A 16,840-nucleotide genomic window follows, 5' to 3' on the forward strand; every position below is an offset into this window, starting at 1 on the left:
CTGTGGCTCAAGCCTCACAGGGCGTCCCCCACCCACCCTCAGCCAGGCCCTGCCGGAGCGGACGTTCTTTGGTAGGAAAGACTGGCACGTCCTGGGCCTTAAGTCCCATGCAAGTAGTCAGTTTTAACTGCACCTCAAAAAAGTAAAATTTTCAGTAATAAGGAGAAATGGGAGAGTCTTCCTGGGGAGGGGAAAGCAGGAACCAGAGCAGAAAAATAAACATGGCAGAGTAGTGTAGGGGGAGGACCTGGCTAAGAGCTGTGGCGGACGGAAGCTGGGCTCTGTTGGAGGGTAGGCAGCTGGATTGGCAACATGATGTGAATCTAGAACGTTAAAGCTTCGTGTTCCCCACCAGAGGACTTTGAGCTTTCGGGATGGGAACGTTGGTTGGGCAGTGACGCCCCTACAGCCATCCCTTGGGCCAGGCTGGGTGTGAGCCGTGCTCGTGCCTAGAATGTGTGGTCTCAGCGCCCCCACCTCTCTCCAGTCCATTGAGAGTGGAGGCTCTATCAAGTCTGTCCTCCTCTTCCCTCCATTGCTCATGTGCCACTTCCTGCCACTCCCACTGCCAAAGAAGAGAACTCCAGGCAACCCCTAGCAGGCTTCCGTCCAGCTATGACCAGCGGACTGGACACTGGCGTCACTTACGAGAGCTTGGGGAGGGGACATGAGGGCTTGTCCAGCAGTCTTCTGCGCAGCTTGACTCCCTTGTGGCTTGAGGTTAAAGGAAACTCCCAAAGTTCCCGATAGGGCTACAGGGGCCAGCACGTGTCTGTGTGTGTGGGCTGCGCTGGGAGCAGGGTGGAGTCAGGAAGCCCTTCGAGCTGAGCTGCTCTTCTGATTTCAAGCGAGCTTCTGCGGGGAGAAACAGGCTTATTGTTTTTGAAAGAACAAGCTTTGGTCCCAGGTTTACTCGGGCAGAAGCTTGGGCATTAGCCTTGTTTGACAGCCCATAAAACTCAGCAGCAAATCTGAACTTCCAGCTCTCCTGCTGGCAGGAAAAACCCTGGGAATATTCATCAACGCCTTGTCCCTGGCTGGCTGGCCCTCCCTCCTCTGCCTGCATCATTCCCACCCTTATTCTCACGACCAAACTATTAGGAAATCACGAAGAAAATCTGTTCCCCAAAACCAGGGTGAAGCACAGAGGCTCGCTGGGCTGGTTGGTCACACCAACGCCTGTCAGACGTGAACAAGCTGATGCCACAGGGAAGACAGAGCCAAAGAGAAACTGCTTTTGGCTTCATGCTTTGAGACTGTGTGTGTGTGTGTGTTTCTCTGGTAGATCCTGGAAGGTGAGTGTCGTGGGAGATTCGATTGTGTTCAGCCTCTAGAATGTGCCAGATAGTCATGGAGTTTGAGAGGGGGGCATGAGAGAAACTCCAACACGTACCTCATTCTTCATGCTGCTCCCCCTGCATCTGACTCTGGAGGGGGTTTCTTAAACCCTCACATCCCTACCTCCTGCTTGAGAGGCCCCAGTGCCTGGCACACACTGTATAATTAATAAATGACAACTGGCTGAATGAGTGACTTCAGGAAGTGGGTGGTTGTTTACTGAGCATTTCCTATGCGATCTCCTCAAATCAAACCTATGAGAACAGTATTGTTTTCACTGATAAATAGGTTCAGAAAGGTAAAGTCACTTGTCCAAGGTCTCACATCTAGGAGTGTGTGTGTGTGTGTGTGTGTGTGTGTGTGTGTGTGGTGGAGGCGGAGGGGTGCCCAAGAGATTTGAAAGGCTCACGGCATCATTTTTTATCATTGCTCATTTTTGCAACTTCATCAAATCTATGAAGTCATGAATGTGCAGAAGCTGATGGGATTGAGTGGGCTGTTCCTGAAAACTGGAGGCGATGAAAACAAGGCTGGGGGATTTCCAAGTGGGTGCTTGAGGTAGTACATCTCCCGTAAAAACAGAAGCACTTGAACTTATGTACATACAGTAGGGAAGAAGACAGAAGAATGGAGGGACAGAAAGGCCCCAAGATCTTTTGCAGACATTAATAACAGTCCCCTCCCTGAGATCCAGGAAAAAAGAAAGGCACAAAAAAGAACAAAGCCAGGTCAACTGTTAAAAATTATTTAATAGAAAGTCCAATGTCAAAATGTAACAATAAACAAAAATACACAGGTATAAATATGTATATATAATTAGACCTGTACACTTTCTCAGACCCTTTTCGAATGAAACAGAGTCATCATCACATCTTGGTGGTCAAATCAAAAATAATATTCAAGCAACGTGGACCCACTGGTGCCATGGAGAATAACAGTACTGCTGAAGCACTTTGAGGGTTCGGAGAATTCCAGTCATGAGAGAGCTGGGGATATTGCCAAGTGTTCTTTTCTGGAGACCCAGAGAGGGAAGATGAACCACCTCACGGCTCTGTACAGCACACCTGATCTGTTCTTAGCACCTACACTACTGTCTAGGGACAGCTCTCTTGCCGAATGGAGTTTTGACTTGTTTAAGCTTATGTTGTTTGAGTGTTTGCTTGCCTTGTTTCCCAGGTTAGAAACTCCTGGGGATTTTGCTTTAAGACCTTCTTATTCTGCAGGCTGAGCGCCAGCACCGTGGTTTGGGATGGATGCCATCAAGTTGTGCGGATTTGCTCTTACAACAAGGGTGTCCAAAGTGGCTGTGCACAGACGAGGGGGCACCCAAACCCTCGGGGGTCCAGAGAGACGATACCAGAATCTATCTATAATTTTTGTACCTTATTCTTTAAAAATTTCTATGCTGTGTACTTTTTAAAATGTGCCTAATATATTAGCACAGGAGACTATGAATATATACTTTACAGAAATTAATAAACAGGGGGTGGGTGCATCTCACAAGGTTTTTGCTGAGGGGCGTGTGTGGTCCAAACAGCTGGGTACCCACTGCTTTACAGACGTCACGTGCCCGTGGAGCCCTGGGGAGGTTGCCTGGCGGGGCTCCCATGCCCACCCGAGGAAGCCTCTGCAGGTGCTCAGAAGAGCAGTGCCTCAAGATTACCTCCCAGAGCTGAATGAGAGCTGATGCCTCCTGAAGCCACCACTAGATTTTCCTTGCATACAAGGCCTTACCCTAAATAAAACACAAATGCCCTTGGGAAGAGCAGATACACAGCCACTGACACCTGGCAGGGAAGCATTTTGATGTCTTCCTGGTGATGGAGAGGGAACTGGACCAGGGCGGACAGGGGGAGAGGGGGCCCTAAGACAAACCTGGCCATATTCCATGACCACGCCCCTACCAAGGGGACCTGCCAGGGGCTTCATTTTAAAGTAGGTGTATTTGAGGCCAAACGTTCTGTCAGTTTCCAGCATCATGATTACCACAGGCTGAATGCTAATCAAAACGCCTAGGCTGGGGGGATATTCACGTGGGAACCACAAGACACAGAATTAGAAATTCCTCAGCAAGAAGCCAGAGGAATATCTGGGAAAAGAGCAGGTGTTTGAGGGGCAGTCTTTCCAAGGGTCCAGAAGGCTGGTGAATGTGCCAGGATGTACCCAGGAGGGCAGGTGCAAAATAGGTGAGCCCCAAGCAGTCCTCAGGGCCCCTTGGGGTCCCCAGGCAGGAGACCTGAGCCACTCCGCTAGGAAAACCGCCTTCAGCCCCCAAGGCCTCCAACTTCTCAAGGAAATTATGTTACCTGTTGAGGCCTTTTCTGGAGTTTCTTGAAAAAGAACGGCAGTTTCATGCTGCCTCACAGCTAGTATTTTGATTCATCGAATTCTTTTTCGTCTCCTTATAAAGCCTCTAATTATCTGGGGGCAAGAGGAATGTTCTGATCTCCGGATAGGTTCTGTGGAAAACCTAAAATGCACTGCAAGTTGTCTGCACAGAGAGACTCTGCTGTCTCTGAACCTTCCCTGCATCACTCCCCAAGAGCACAGAGCTCCGGGCACCTCCCTGTCCCCACGAGGCTCACGGCAGCTGTCTGGGCTTGCGGGTATTTTCCACGTGCATACAATCCATCTGTGCTTTTCTTTTCTTTTTTTTTTTTTTTAAATTCCCCTTTCTTTGGCAAGACATAGGTACACACTGCGGACACAGCAGAGCCTTGGCCACCAGGTGGGACCCAACCCAGGGAAAAGCTGTCCAAGGGAGGCTGTCGTTCGGCAGAATGAATGAAGGCCTCGCACCCTGGGGTGGGAAGCCCTTCGCAGCTTCCTGCGTATTTATCCTAGGGTGCGCCCTCATCCTGGGGTCTCAGCCAGCCTGCTCTCAAGCGGTATTTTTAGCCTTGGTGGCTCTACAGGCAGGTCAGAATGACCCAGAGCTGTCCCCTGTATGTCTCTAAATCCAGCCCAGGTTAAAGCCCTTGAAATCAAAGAGCTTTAGGGGAGAGGACAGGGAACTGGGGCAGGGGTGGAACACACGGGAATAAATCATCTCAGCAAACAACTGTGCAATTCTACAGCGAGGGGGGAAATCACGGTCCTGACAGGGAGCACACTTACCTCTCTGGGTGGCCTCGGCAGGGGGCTTTGGAGGGCAGAGCATCACCTACAGGTCTCTCTATGCCCCCCGGGCTGGGTCACTGACTGCCTGACCACATCCCTCTCTCCTCTCCTTCCTCCTCGACTCCCAGGTCCAGCTGCTTGACTGCACGCAGGCCCTGGCAACCCACGCTGTCCCTCCTCTGGCCCGTGTCCCATGCTGTCCCCTCAGTCTGGAAGGCCCTTTGCAATGTTCTCTCTCAGGCCTCTGACAGACTTGGGCTTTGACGTCCCCTCTTTTAGAAAGTCCCCCAATTTCAAAGCTGGGTGGCTGCCCCTCTGAGATGCTCCCGTGGCACCCGGTAATTCCCTACAGTGGCACTCCCCACAGTCTTCCCACTCACGGTGGGCTCCTCGAGGGCGGAAGCCGGGCTCGGGTCAACCGTGTACTGCTGGCGATTAGCTCAGGGCCTGGAGTGTACTAGCTGCTCCAAACAACCTGTCGAATAAATGAGTCCTCGACAATGGGAGAGGCAATGCTAAAAAGGCTACATCTGGGCCAGCCTAGGCAAAGGGGCCCCAATCCCACTCACTGGTGTCACAGTGGAGCTGCTGATATCCACAGTGAGGGCCACACGGGCTGAGTGGGAAAGTGTGGGAAACGCGGGGGTGCACGGCTAGACTTGGGATGTGTCCTGAGGGATGGGGCCTATAAGCGCCTGGAGTTGGGAACGGCTGCCAGAGTCCAGGTTAGAGCCCAGGTGAGTGAAAGATGCTAGTGGCAGGCATCCTGGTACAGAGGAGGCACAAGGCCAGATGACCAGCAGACCTCCATCCTCTTATTCGTCTAACTCAAATTTTCACGAGGGTGATCACTCGCTTTTCCTGGTTGGTATTATTATACTTACACTAATGCTTTCCTAGACATCATCCTAGAGATTACAAAAAAGGCAAATGCAGCTCTTCCTTGAAGTACTTCAATGATAAAGTAGTTATGTATTTTTTCTCCATGTATCTTTCTGTGGGGGGGTGTGTGTGTGTGTGTGTGTGTGTTAGGAAATTGATCCAAATTTAGAATCCTAATATGGCAGCTGCCTGGTTCTGCTCCAGGAAAATAGATACAAAAATTTAAAAATGAATTTGCATCTTGCTTTGAATGGAAAAGCTGGCTTGCAACCTATTGCGAAACTTCCCTTGCTCACTTGACCGTCAAGGGAGAACAGTCCCTGAAGATCTGCACTGAAATGCCAGAAACCAGGGGCTGTTCTATCACTTCTGGGTCTAAGCCCAGTGGTCCCTGAGATTCTAGAGCTATTCTCAAACCCTGCGGACCCTAAGGCAGTTCTGGCTGAGTCATGGCGTTCTTTTTACTGCCTCTAAGTCTTAATCAGATGCAAAGCCTTGGGCTAAAAATAACCCCTGGAAAGGAAAGAAGGGAGAATTCAGAGTAGAGAGGGAAGACAGTATTAGAACAGGGCCTTTGGTTTAGGGGTGAGTCTTGCTGAATTAAAGCAATTTCTCTGGCTTCCAGGAGATAAGAGCCATTTCCTACATCATCTTGAAGGAGTTTGACAGCTACCATATTAGAAAGAGGCAGAAATCTTGGGGACAGTTTTCATAAAAAAACTGGACATAGCACCCCCTTGACACAAGGAAATTCTTTTGATTCTTTCAAGCTAAGTAAGTGAGGGCGGAGGCGGGTCCCCTCTAGACAGCACCTTTAACAGTTGCCGTGGAGACATGAGTCATCTTCTTTAGAGGTTGTGCCTTTAGAAGCAAGGAGAGGAACTCTGGGGAATTCTTGGGCTCTTCTGACCTTGGAACAAATTATTTAAATGCCTATCCAAGTCACTACATGACTATCTAAAACATTTAAGATCTTGAGAGAGATTCACATCTAGTTTCAATGTTTAAACTAGCCTGGAAAATACAGAAGCCCCAGTCTAAAGATCAAAAAGAGATGTCCATCCCTAGCCCACAGCAAAGTACTTCAAGTTAATGGTCCAGGCATTGCCTTTCCTCCACCTTTGGAGATCAGATTCTCCTAAACTTCTCTGAAGGTTAAGGCTTTTCACTGTGAAAAGATGCATCCTGGGACGAAGCAAGCCCTGGGACCCAGGAAAGCCATCAGAGTGCTCAAAGGCCTGTTCGGGCCGCGTCTGATACCTAACTGCAGATACCATCCTTTTCCAGATGCTGAAAGGATTCCAAGGAGAGAGATTTGCGCCTAAAATCCCAAAGCCTTTCGCTTCTGGGCATTAACACCCTGCTAGCCTCTCCTGCTTTGTGTGTAGCTCATCAAGATATGGGAAGGCCAAGTAAAACACTCCCCACGAGGAAACCATGGTGATGCGCCAAGGAGAGATTCTGGAAAAGGGAGAGGCCCCCAAAGGGCTGTTTTCACAGTGCTGCGTTGCAAAGGGCAGAGTAATAATAAAAAACAATTTAGAAAACACTTGAATGACATCTTTCTGTCTTTCAACATGGGCATGTACATTGGATAGATGCATCCTACACTTAAGATACACCGCTTAGAACACGGGGGGAATAGAGCCACTTCCCAGGATTATTGTGACAAGACAATTATAAAAATGCCTAGCACGGTATCTGGCACAGAGAGAGTTTAAATAATAAATGTTAATTCCTTTTCCTCTTTCCCCAAGATTAGATTAGATCCCAGATAAGGTACAAGAGTCTTCTGGAAAGCATGACATAGCTAGCGAGCGGGTCCTAAGGTCTGTCACAAAAGTAAGTCTATTACCATAGTCCTCATTTTCCTCCATAGCGTCGGACCCTCTTCCAGAGACACGCGAAAAGATGACTGAGGTCAAGGGCATTTCCCCCCTTGGAAAAACATGTCCATTCATTGGCAAAAGGCAATTCATAGACCTTATCCGTGAAACTCACAGACCTTATCCATGAAATTCCGAAGGTCTACGGCACGGACATTTGCAGTGCGGAAGCCGACTGGCTCACCTGGCTTTACACAGGCGCTGGGGGTGGAGGTGAGGGTCCAGTAATCCACCTGTGACATTGAGAAGCCACATTCCTGCTTCAAGCCACCGTTACATTATGCCCTTAGATACGTATTCTCTCTCCCCAACCAGGCCTTATTCTTCTACTAGGGTTTTAAGCAACTTAGCAACAAGTTTAATTTCTAAAAGGTACAAAGAAATAAAACTCTGAGCAAGTCTTCCAGGGGGAAAGGCATGGAAGGCAGATTTTATGTAAACATGTAGAGTGCAATCTGATACCTTATTTTATGAGGAAGTTGGGAGGCGGAAGGAGAGAGCCTTAGATACCAACTATCTTGCCTTTCATAAAAAACATATCAGAGTCCCAGAGTCCAAGATTCAGAGTCAGTATTTTCCTAGATTACGAATTTGATCATCTTTCTTCCTATGAAACTGACATATTGAACTGCGTTTCTTTTCTAAGACCAGTAGACATGGAAACGCCCTTTTAAACTCTTGCCCAGCGTCTAAGCAGGACTTGTCATCAATGTGGCGAAGGGCTGCACAGGCTGCTGAGGTAAACTGCGTAAGAGGTCTAATCGCTGCTCTTAGCAGGCTGCTGGGAGAGCCTGGCCCTCAGAGAAAACAAGTCTCGACGAGACGGGGAGGAAGACAAAGTTATAACGCACAGTGGGACCTAAAGGGGGGGTGGGTAGGGGGAGGGTGCCATCGTCCCTGGGCCGGCTCCTGGGGGCTGTCAGCTTGCAGCCGCGGCTGCTTCTGAGCCTGGGGCCCCTGACAAGGAGGTGCGGGAGGCTGGCGACAGCACAGAGGACTAAGGAACCCAGGCTGCCCCACCGTCGGGGCATCAAAGCCCCGTCTCAGGCCCTGGGCACTACCGACGGGGAGAGAGCTGTCTCCCAGCGTCCGGCGGGTGGCTGCTGCTGTGTCTGAGGGCTGACCTAGTTTTCCTTCTCCAGACGTTGTACCTTCTTGTCCCTCAATAGACCATAACAGCGCCCTAGGCTCCAGGCTGGGGCTAGGAGGCATCACTGAGGCAAAAGCCTCTTTTAAGGTTCTCTGCCAGGAACAAACACGCATTCAGTGATGACAGCAGGACTCCGTGATCCTGAATCCCCGCCAACCAAAAGAAAGCTACGCACATGCTGCTGAACGTTCACAATTCTACAACTCCGAGCACACAGGGCGTGTGTAATCCAGCTGTAAATCTTGCCGACAGTCCGCCCCACCCACAGGCCGCTAAGCAGCTGGATCCCGAACCGCACCCGGCACACAGCCATCCCATCAACCCTCTGCGTCCTAAATGCGTCTCGGTCCATTTCTCCTCCTTTTTCTACCTCCATCCGCCAGGCCATTCCCCATCCCGCCCCGCCTCCTTCCATCTCCCTGAGTCCTCAGAGGTGACAGCCAGCAGAAGCCCTAGCTTCTGGATTATTCTTTCCTTGTATCTGAGACAATGTGGTTAATGTTCAGATACACGGGGAAGAAAAGGCAAAATGTTTCTGCGTTAGACCTTTCCAGAAGGCATAAAAAAATAAAGTACAAACACAGATCACTTGACAATTTTATGATTAAAACCAACAAATGGAAAACAGACAGCTTTGAGCGTTGCTAACACAGCCGAGCATTTCATGCCAACCAGCTCAGCCACCCTGTTTCTCAGATCTATTTCTAGAGGTACCACATGTGTCTGCAGATGAAATCACTTCTGCACATCACAGAGGTAGCCAGTGTTAAACCTGGGAGACCGAACTCCAGGTGAAAAGCCACTGGTTCACGGGTACAACGCTTCGAGTTTCACGAAACCCTCAAAAATCGGATTCCCGAGACATGTGGTTCTGTGTACATGTGTATCATGTCAAAATGTTACAGGCAACTGTAAGAAAAATGATGTGAGTGTGTTTCATCTTGGTGTGGAAGGTGGTGATTTTCTGGGAAGACACTATCTGAGACACCAAGTAGAGGAGCCAAATGGAAGATGTTTAGTGTTTGCTTCATTCTTGCTCCATAAGAACAAGGGCTCTCGGGAAAAGGTCATCCTTGGAACAGTGAACAATCCCCAGAGCACAAGTTTGAGGTGGGGCTTAGCAGTTTGTTTACAGTTGAGGAAAACTATCTTAGTCACTTGGCTAAAAACCGTACAAAGGGAGGGAACTTAAAATCCTAGGCGACTCGACTCTCCCTGTATTTTTTTCCTGCTTGAAGCAGGATAAAAAGCCTGAAATTTTGGCTGCATCTCTATTTATGTAACAACCACAGCTGCTCCCCAAAATAGCTGCTGCTGCTGGCAGAAAGAAGGAAGGGTTTTTGTTGCTAACATTTGAGTCCATTTTCTCTAGTGCCTGAGTGTCCTTCCCCTGGCTTTTGGTGTGTGCCGGTCTGAGAGGAGGTTAGGAATCCCGCCCTGAATACATTAGTGCTGTCATCACCTAAGCGGATGGATTTTCAAGTCAAGGCTCATCTTCTCAGCAAGAACACACTAAGCTTCTTATCCGATTCTGTGACAGGTGATCTCCCGACAACGCGGAACGTATTAACTACCCGCCTTCGGAGGGTGGCAGTGTGGCTGACATCGAGGCCTTTCACGTTCACAACCCCGCAAAGAGAGAAACATACAGTGCTTTTGCTGTGGGTTTTTTTTTTTTTTTTTGGTGGGACAAACCCAAATCAGGACTGCTGGCATGGCATTGAATAGGGTGCCCTCCCCCCAAAGTAACAAAGAGATCCCTCATCAAAGCTATCGAACGTGTTAAAAAAATACAAAAGTTATTTTCTCCTTTTGATTGCTATTTACTTGTGACAACATTTGTTAAAAATATTACTTCTGTCTTTGAGAAGAGATCATTCTCTTCCTAGAATATGGAAAAATAAACTCTACCAAACCCACAGTTCACGTTCCCCACTACGGCCCGGGGCTTTGGCTTTTGCATCTCCGCGTATCATCACCAGTGTCAATGTACTACGTTTTCCAGTCGGCAAACGCTTTTCACCACACCATCCAGTGCTGCAAGTAAGAGAGAGGAAGTGGCAAGGCTCGCGTGACATTTTGAAGGGAGAGGATTAGGAAGTAGAGTGGTTTATTTGCTAACAAGATGGAAGGGAACAGGGTGGTTTCAGGCCCTCCTAAAAAGCCATGGGACGTCCCCTCATCTCCTCTGACCTCTGACAGCACTGCAAGTGCTTGGTGGATTCTAAACGGTATGGCAGGAAGCCGTTAAGGTGTCATTGCTAAGGAGGGCTCATCTTTTGCACCCAGGATCATCGTAAAACACTGAGCTGGATGAATGGGAGAAGACAAGGATACATAAAAACAGTAAAATGTTTATTTTCTTAGAAAAAAGAGTGGGCAAGAGGGATTCAAAATGATTGTGATCACACTTCCGTCTGCGTCTGAGCGAAACTGATGCTGCAAGCTTGATCTTTGATTAAGAGACCCAGGAAATGAAATCACCTGCCGCTCGCTCCTATGTCACTTCCAGGAGTCATGTCTTAACATGCTTTTAATCGATAATAGCGTCTCTACTTCTTCTTAGCAGAGAAACAAGGCTTGCCATAGCAACCATCCCATCTCCAAAGCACAACACTGCCAGTGAGAAGCAAGGCTTTGGACTGCTTAGGGGAAGGCAGGGAGGAAGGAGAGAGGGAAGGAGGCGCTTGTCTTAGAAGCGGAACCAGTCTAGAACAGAAGTTGGATATCTGAGTTCACCACTACCTCATCTTATAGAAAACAGGTTGGAGAGCATCTGTAAAACCAACGGTATCTTTAAGGTGAAATTGTAGAATTTTGCTGCAGACCTGGACACTGAGAGAAGTGAAAAGTTGCAACAAGTTTTAACTAGCAGCAACAAAGAAAGTTCGATAACAGTTTTTTGTTTGTTTTTAGCAATATTCCTTTGCAAGTTCATTAAGAAACACTGTAATTTAATGGGGCATACGATATGGAACGATCTTCTTTTGCTATAGTGCTGTTTGCTGAAGAGAACCGACCTTTGCAAAGATTTCAACTGGGGTGTAACCTATTTACACAGTAGTAGCTCCCGGTTTGAGTGGTAGAATTGGTGCTATGTGATATCTTCTTCTTCCGAACAGTAATCTCGACCCTTGAGAGGAAAAGAAAAGAATAAGGTAAGAATGATAAACCCAAAGCAGAGCTTGAGATAGTTACTTGCAATCGGTTTTCTCTCAGTATGTCTCCATACAACAGAAGCCAGCCTCCATCAGTGACTACTGAGCACCAGGTAGGTAAGTCATAAATATGTGTTGGCTGATTTATAAACTGTATACACCTCCTACAGTAGGCACAGAAAAGACAGCCTTTCACCAAGTAATTACCAAACAGATGGTCCATTCAGGCGACCAATTGTCATGAACGGAAGAAACTGAAATGCACAGTGAACGAGTCCCCTTCTGCTGCGGCCAGGGCTGCTCATGCTGTACAACCACATCTCCAAGCCCAGAACTTACACTTTTACAGCGGAGGATGGTATAATCTAGGGATGTTGTCGTTTTAATCCACTCTAAGGATTTTTTTTTCCCCACACCGTGTGGCATGTGGGATCTTAGTTCCCCTACTAGGGATGGAACCTGTGCCACCTGCAGTGGAAGTGCAGAGTCTTAACCACTGGGCTGCCAGGGAAGTCCCTTAATCCACTCTGAGTTAAAACAGGGAGTAAAAAGCAAAGATTCACTGAATATGTGTAACATATCTAGGACTATGTTTGGTGTGTGTGGGATGCACAAAGAAGGCATAAATGCTTTTAATGCACATTCCCTAACAAAACAGGTTACTTGAAGGCTTAAGAACTATATCTAGCCATTACTTTTTAACATATTTCATCCTCTCTGCAGCAGGCTACATACTCTATGAAGGCACAGTCATATGTCCACATCTGACATCACTGGGCTATCCTGGTCAAAGCAAGTGGCTCTTTGGTCTGTTATCCCTCACAGAGAGCATGGGAAAAAGTCCCTGTCCTGCCTGTGTCACAGATAAGGGCTTTGTACAAAGTCACGTATTCATACTATTTGCATCCTTTGACTGCTTTTTTATTTTTTAAGACAAAAAGAGGAATGTATTGGAAAGATACAAGGGTAACCCAAAGAACTGAAGGTTCAGTAACCAACGTTGGGAAGGACAGATGTGGGGACGACATGGACCTTGCCTCCTGAGAGCCGCTGTTAATGTGACCTAGTTCCAGTCACTTCCAGTCTGTGTCTCTGTCTGTTGTTTCAAATTTCCTGGAGCGACAATCCTACTGGCTCAGCTGGACTAAACCCTCGACCGCTGGATCACAAAGGCGTGAAGAGGTAACATCATGTGATGCTCAAGTTTGCCGAATGCTCTCTCCGTGTTGGGTACTGCGTTTAGCACTTTTCAAGTATTACTTATTCTGCCAACACAGCCCTATGTCTTATGTACTGTTGTGGCTCCCATTCCTTAGATAAGAAAAGCAAAGCCCAGAGAGGCCCAGAAGTTTTCCAAAGTCATAAAGCTTTTCCCCGACATCCAATCTTTGGCATGCCATGCACATATCTTTAACTTTCTGACTAGACAGCATAGCTGGGGTTTGGCCTCTACAAACATCCTGTATTAACACCTTAGGGTTTCACATGAATGATCATAGCTTACATCTTCCTTCCAAGAGAAGTCAGAGTCATGTCCAGACTGTCTAAAGTGCTTGGCATCCAAGCCTCCCCATGACCTACACAAGGGCAGGAGAAACACGTGGGGAGTAGGCTTGACCATGGCTGGGGGCAGGAGCAAAACAGCAGGCTCAGCAGCAGTGGGGGAGGCTGACCTCTTTCTTTTTAAATACACAAGACAGGTTTCAATTTTGGGTGGAAATTTCCTTTAAAAATAAAATTTTCTAAATAACTGGGACTTATTGCTAAAAGTATCTAAAACATAAAGAAAATAGTAAGTTTGCATACAACTATTTCTCAAATGCATGACATGTTTCTTTGTCACAATATCTGTATATGGGAAGTAGCTCACATTCTCCTAATATTTCAGCGTCACCACAATGTGTGACTGTGCCACCTGGCTGGGTGGTCATCCTAGCTCTGTGACTCACTAGATCTGGGATCCTGATCAAGTTACCTCTCTGTATCTCAGTTTCCCCATCTGTAAAACCAAGACAACAACAGTACCAACTTCATGTGGTTGCTGAAGATTAAACGAGTTAATAGTAGTAAAGTGATAAAATTGGGCCTGACACATAATTTTATACATGTTGTATGTGTGTACACACATGTACATGTGTGTTTGACAAATAAAAAAAAGTGCTGCCACACTAAGTCTTTGGGGCCTGCAAAAGCATGAGGGTGGCCCGTTCCCATGCTAACTGGCCCCAGATTTCTTGTTCTCTTTGAATGACTCACCAATTCACAAATTTGGTTTCTTCTATTATCATATTGCCAATCCTTACCCCTGCTCCTTGCGGCGTTTTTGAGCCTGGTGTCACCTCCAGGCTTGTTTTACTTGCTGCATAAAAGTCTCCTGGGCAGGGAAGCTGGGTGCCCAATCTTCCTGACAAGAGAAGTGTGTCCCCACTGACACCTCCCTGGTAACACTGCCCAAGCAGATGCCAGCCGTTGCCTTGGCCCAGACCACCCAGGAGACACTCCCTGAGCCACATGATGGATGGCTAGAAAGGAGACCCTCATGTGGACCCTGACTGTTGGGAGTTTATTCTCCACTGTGGGAAACAGGACATAGCCAAACCTATCAGAAATATGTCAGATAATGCTCTCCACGTATCCTCAACGCACGGGGCTCAGAGAGGAGACCTGCAAGTGGATGCTGGGTGTCTGTCTGGAAGGGGAAAGGTGCGCTTATGGAATTTTCATGGAGGTTTTATTAGGAAAGGAAAGAGGACTCCTCCAGTGTATATGTGGACACATGTACTGTTGTCAGACATTGTGCAAATCACCTGGCTTTGGTTTCCTGGGGATAATCATGGTTTCTGTTTCATAGGGTTGTGATCAGGATTACATGGGAAAATATCTAGCAGGTGGTCAATAAATATTAGCTGCTGCTTTATTACTACTACTGCTATTAAACCCGGGGTTTTTCAGGCCCTGGCAGGAGAACAGGGGCCGCCTTCCTCACGGCTGTTGGGTGGATGAGAACTACTGAAACAAATTGCACTCCGCCAGGTGTCAGGGAGCCCTTCCTCCCACCTCAGCCTTGCACCTGAGACGGGCCGGAGCCCCATGTGCTCAAATAAAGCTTCTATGGCAGACACCTAAGTCCCTTCCCTTTTTTTTATAACATTTATTTATTTATTTAGTTTTTAATTTATTGGCTGTGCTGGGTCTTCATTGCTGTGTGCGGGCTTTCCCTGGTTGCAGACAGCGGGGACTATTCTTCATTGTGGTGCACGGATTTCTCATTGTGGTGGCTTCTCTTGTTGCAGAGCACGGGCTCTAGGCACACGGGCTTCAGTAGTTGCGGCACGTGGGCTCAGTAGTTGTGGCAAACAGGCTTAGTTGCTCTGCGGCATGTGGAATCTTCCCGGACCAGGGCTCGAACCCGTGTCCCCTGCCTTGGCAGGTGGATTCTTAGCCATTGCGCCACCAGGGAAGACCCTTTGCCTTCTTAAGAAGCCTCAATCAAAGCAAAGGACCAGCTGGCCAATGTGGGGTTCAGCGGGCACCTTATCCACAAGGAGGAACTTGGATGCTGTGACAGACAGACACACACATGTGAACTGGTGTACTCACTGATAAAGCAGTGTCTCCAACTCTGTAAATGAGTTATAGGGCTATGCAGAGGGATCATTTCAGACCCTCCAAGTTTACTGTTACCTTAACAAAGTGCCCTTTTTTGAGGGGTAGGGGGAAAAAGGGGTTATTACAGGATTATATGAAACCACGTGTGCGAAACTTTTGAAAATTGTAAAGCACTATAGAATTTAAACAATCTATCATTTAATAAAAAAAGTGTCCCCTTTTGAGGAACAAAGCTCTATAAATCCTCTGTGTCAACCCAAAATGGCAACTTTTATTTCCCAAGCATTTGTTCCTCTGAAATTATTATAATTTCTATGAGAAAGAGAAAGAAAATTGCATCAGCTGCTTTGCAGACACTATTTCATTGGTTATTCACACCAACCTTGCAAAGTAGGTAGGAGTCCTGTGCCCTGTTATTTGTGGGCAAACCTTGGAGAAGCCCAGAACACAGGGCTAATCCTTGCCTCTTTTGTCATGACTGTAGTGAGTTGATAACTAAATTCAAATTCAAATCAGTTTCATTTTTTGTTATCATCACCTGTCAGCAGCTCTGAGAACCAATTACGTTCTGAACAGAAAACTTGGAAATCAAAAACATGGAGAGTAAGAGCTCCCATATGGCCAGTGTCATTTTAAGGGGAACTCGAGAAAACGTACTGAAGCAGCCGCATCTCAGCATCACACGGGGGCCTCACCTGCACACAGGCTCTACCGGGCAAGACGGAGAGCTTGTTTCTATAATATGATGTCACGCCTTTTTTAAATTTTTAAAGAACTGTGCTAAAAAGAGAACCTTAAAACCTTCAGCTGTCAGAAGGCAGGAAGCGAGAGTGAGCTGAGTTTGGGAGCTACACAGCAACTCTCTTAGCCCAAACATGCCCTTTCCCCTTAAAGGGACTACAGAATGGGAGTCTTTGTAAAGGAGATCTCTGCAGGCAGAATTAGGGACTGTTATACACAACTCCACCCTTATGCAAAAGACACACTGAAAGCCACAGAGAGCCAGGTCCCCACGAGACCCCCACACGCAAGAAGAACAGAAACTCACGAGGACGCTGACAAAGCAGGGTTGTCTGAAGAACCACAGACGCATTTTGGTGTAGACTCAAAAAAATCTCAAGGAGCTTTTGCCCACCGGTTTCCCTGACCACACCCCTACTCTGTATAGTTTCCATGTCCTATTCAATTGTCTGCACTATTTTCTCAGAAACTGGAAGTTTATGTCAACTCATACATTTCTGAGGTTCTAGGGTAAGGAGTTTTTGTTTGTTTGTTGAAATGTATAGGCTTAGAATTAGCAATATTAAGGTGTTGCAAAGGAAAGGACCTTGTCATAACGTTAAATTCTGCTAGTTTAAAGAGGAACGGCCAAAGAGTGACTTCAAATAAAGGAATTATTCCTCCAAAGTGCCCACAGTACTTTTTCTCCTCAAGTTTAAGCAGGCAGATAGTCTAGGGCTGGCCGTCCAGTTTCAGGTGTGAGTTTATCACAGAAGTCTCTAGTATTTCTCTGTAGACTTGTGTGCATTTGGTTCAATATGTACACCTCAAGCATGTAATAGTCAGCTGTGAACTGAGGATTTACCCAATGGAGGGGACTAGAACAAGATGAAAGTTCCTGAGAGGAAGCAGTGCGCTCCAGTTTCCCCATCTGTAAAATGGGGACAGTAAGACCTAACTTGCAGTGCTATTGTGAG

At 47.3% G+C, this 16,840-nt stretch overlaps 1 protein-coding gene across 2 annotated transcripts in view; it reads right to left on the minus strand.

Moving 5' to 3' along the window:
- Positions 1-2,066: 2,066 nt before the first annotated feature.
- The window catches only part of C3H1orf21 (chromosome 3 C1orf21 homolog), a 225,589-nt gene continuing 210,815 nt past the window's right edge, over positions 2,067-16,840 (minus strand). For both annotated transcript variants that reach the window (XM_057728999.1, XM_057729000.1), the window contains exon 6: positions 2,067-11,509. In XM_057728999.1, the coding sequence (XP_057584982.1) occupies positions 11,471-11,509 (39 nt within the window). In that variant the 3' untranslated portion in view covers positions 2,067-11,470. The remainder of the gene's footprint in view (positions 11,510-16,840) is intronic.

The sequence above is a fragment of the Hippopotamus amphibius genome, chromosome 3 (genome assembly GCF_030028045.1).
Source record: "Hippopotamus amphibius kiboko isolate mHipAmp2 chromosome 3, mHipAmp2.hap2, whole genome shotgun sequence".
NCBI classification, from domain to species: Eukaryota; Metazoa; Chordata; class Mammalia; order Artiodactyla; family Hippopotamidae; genus Hippopotamus; species Hippopotamus amphibius.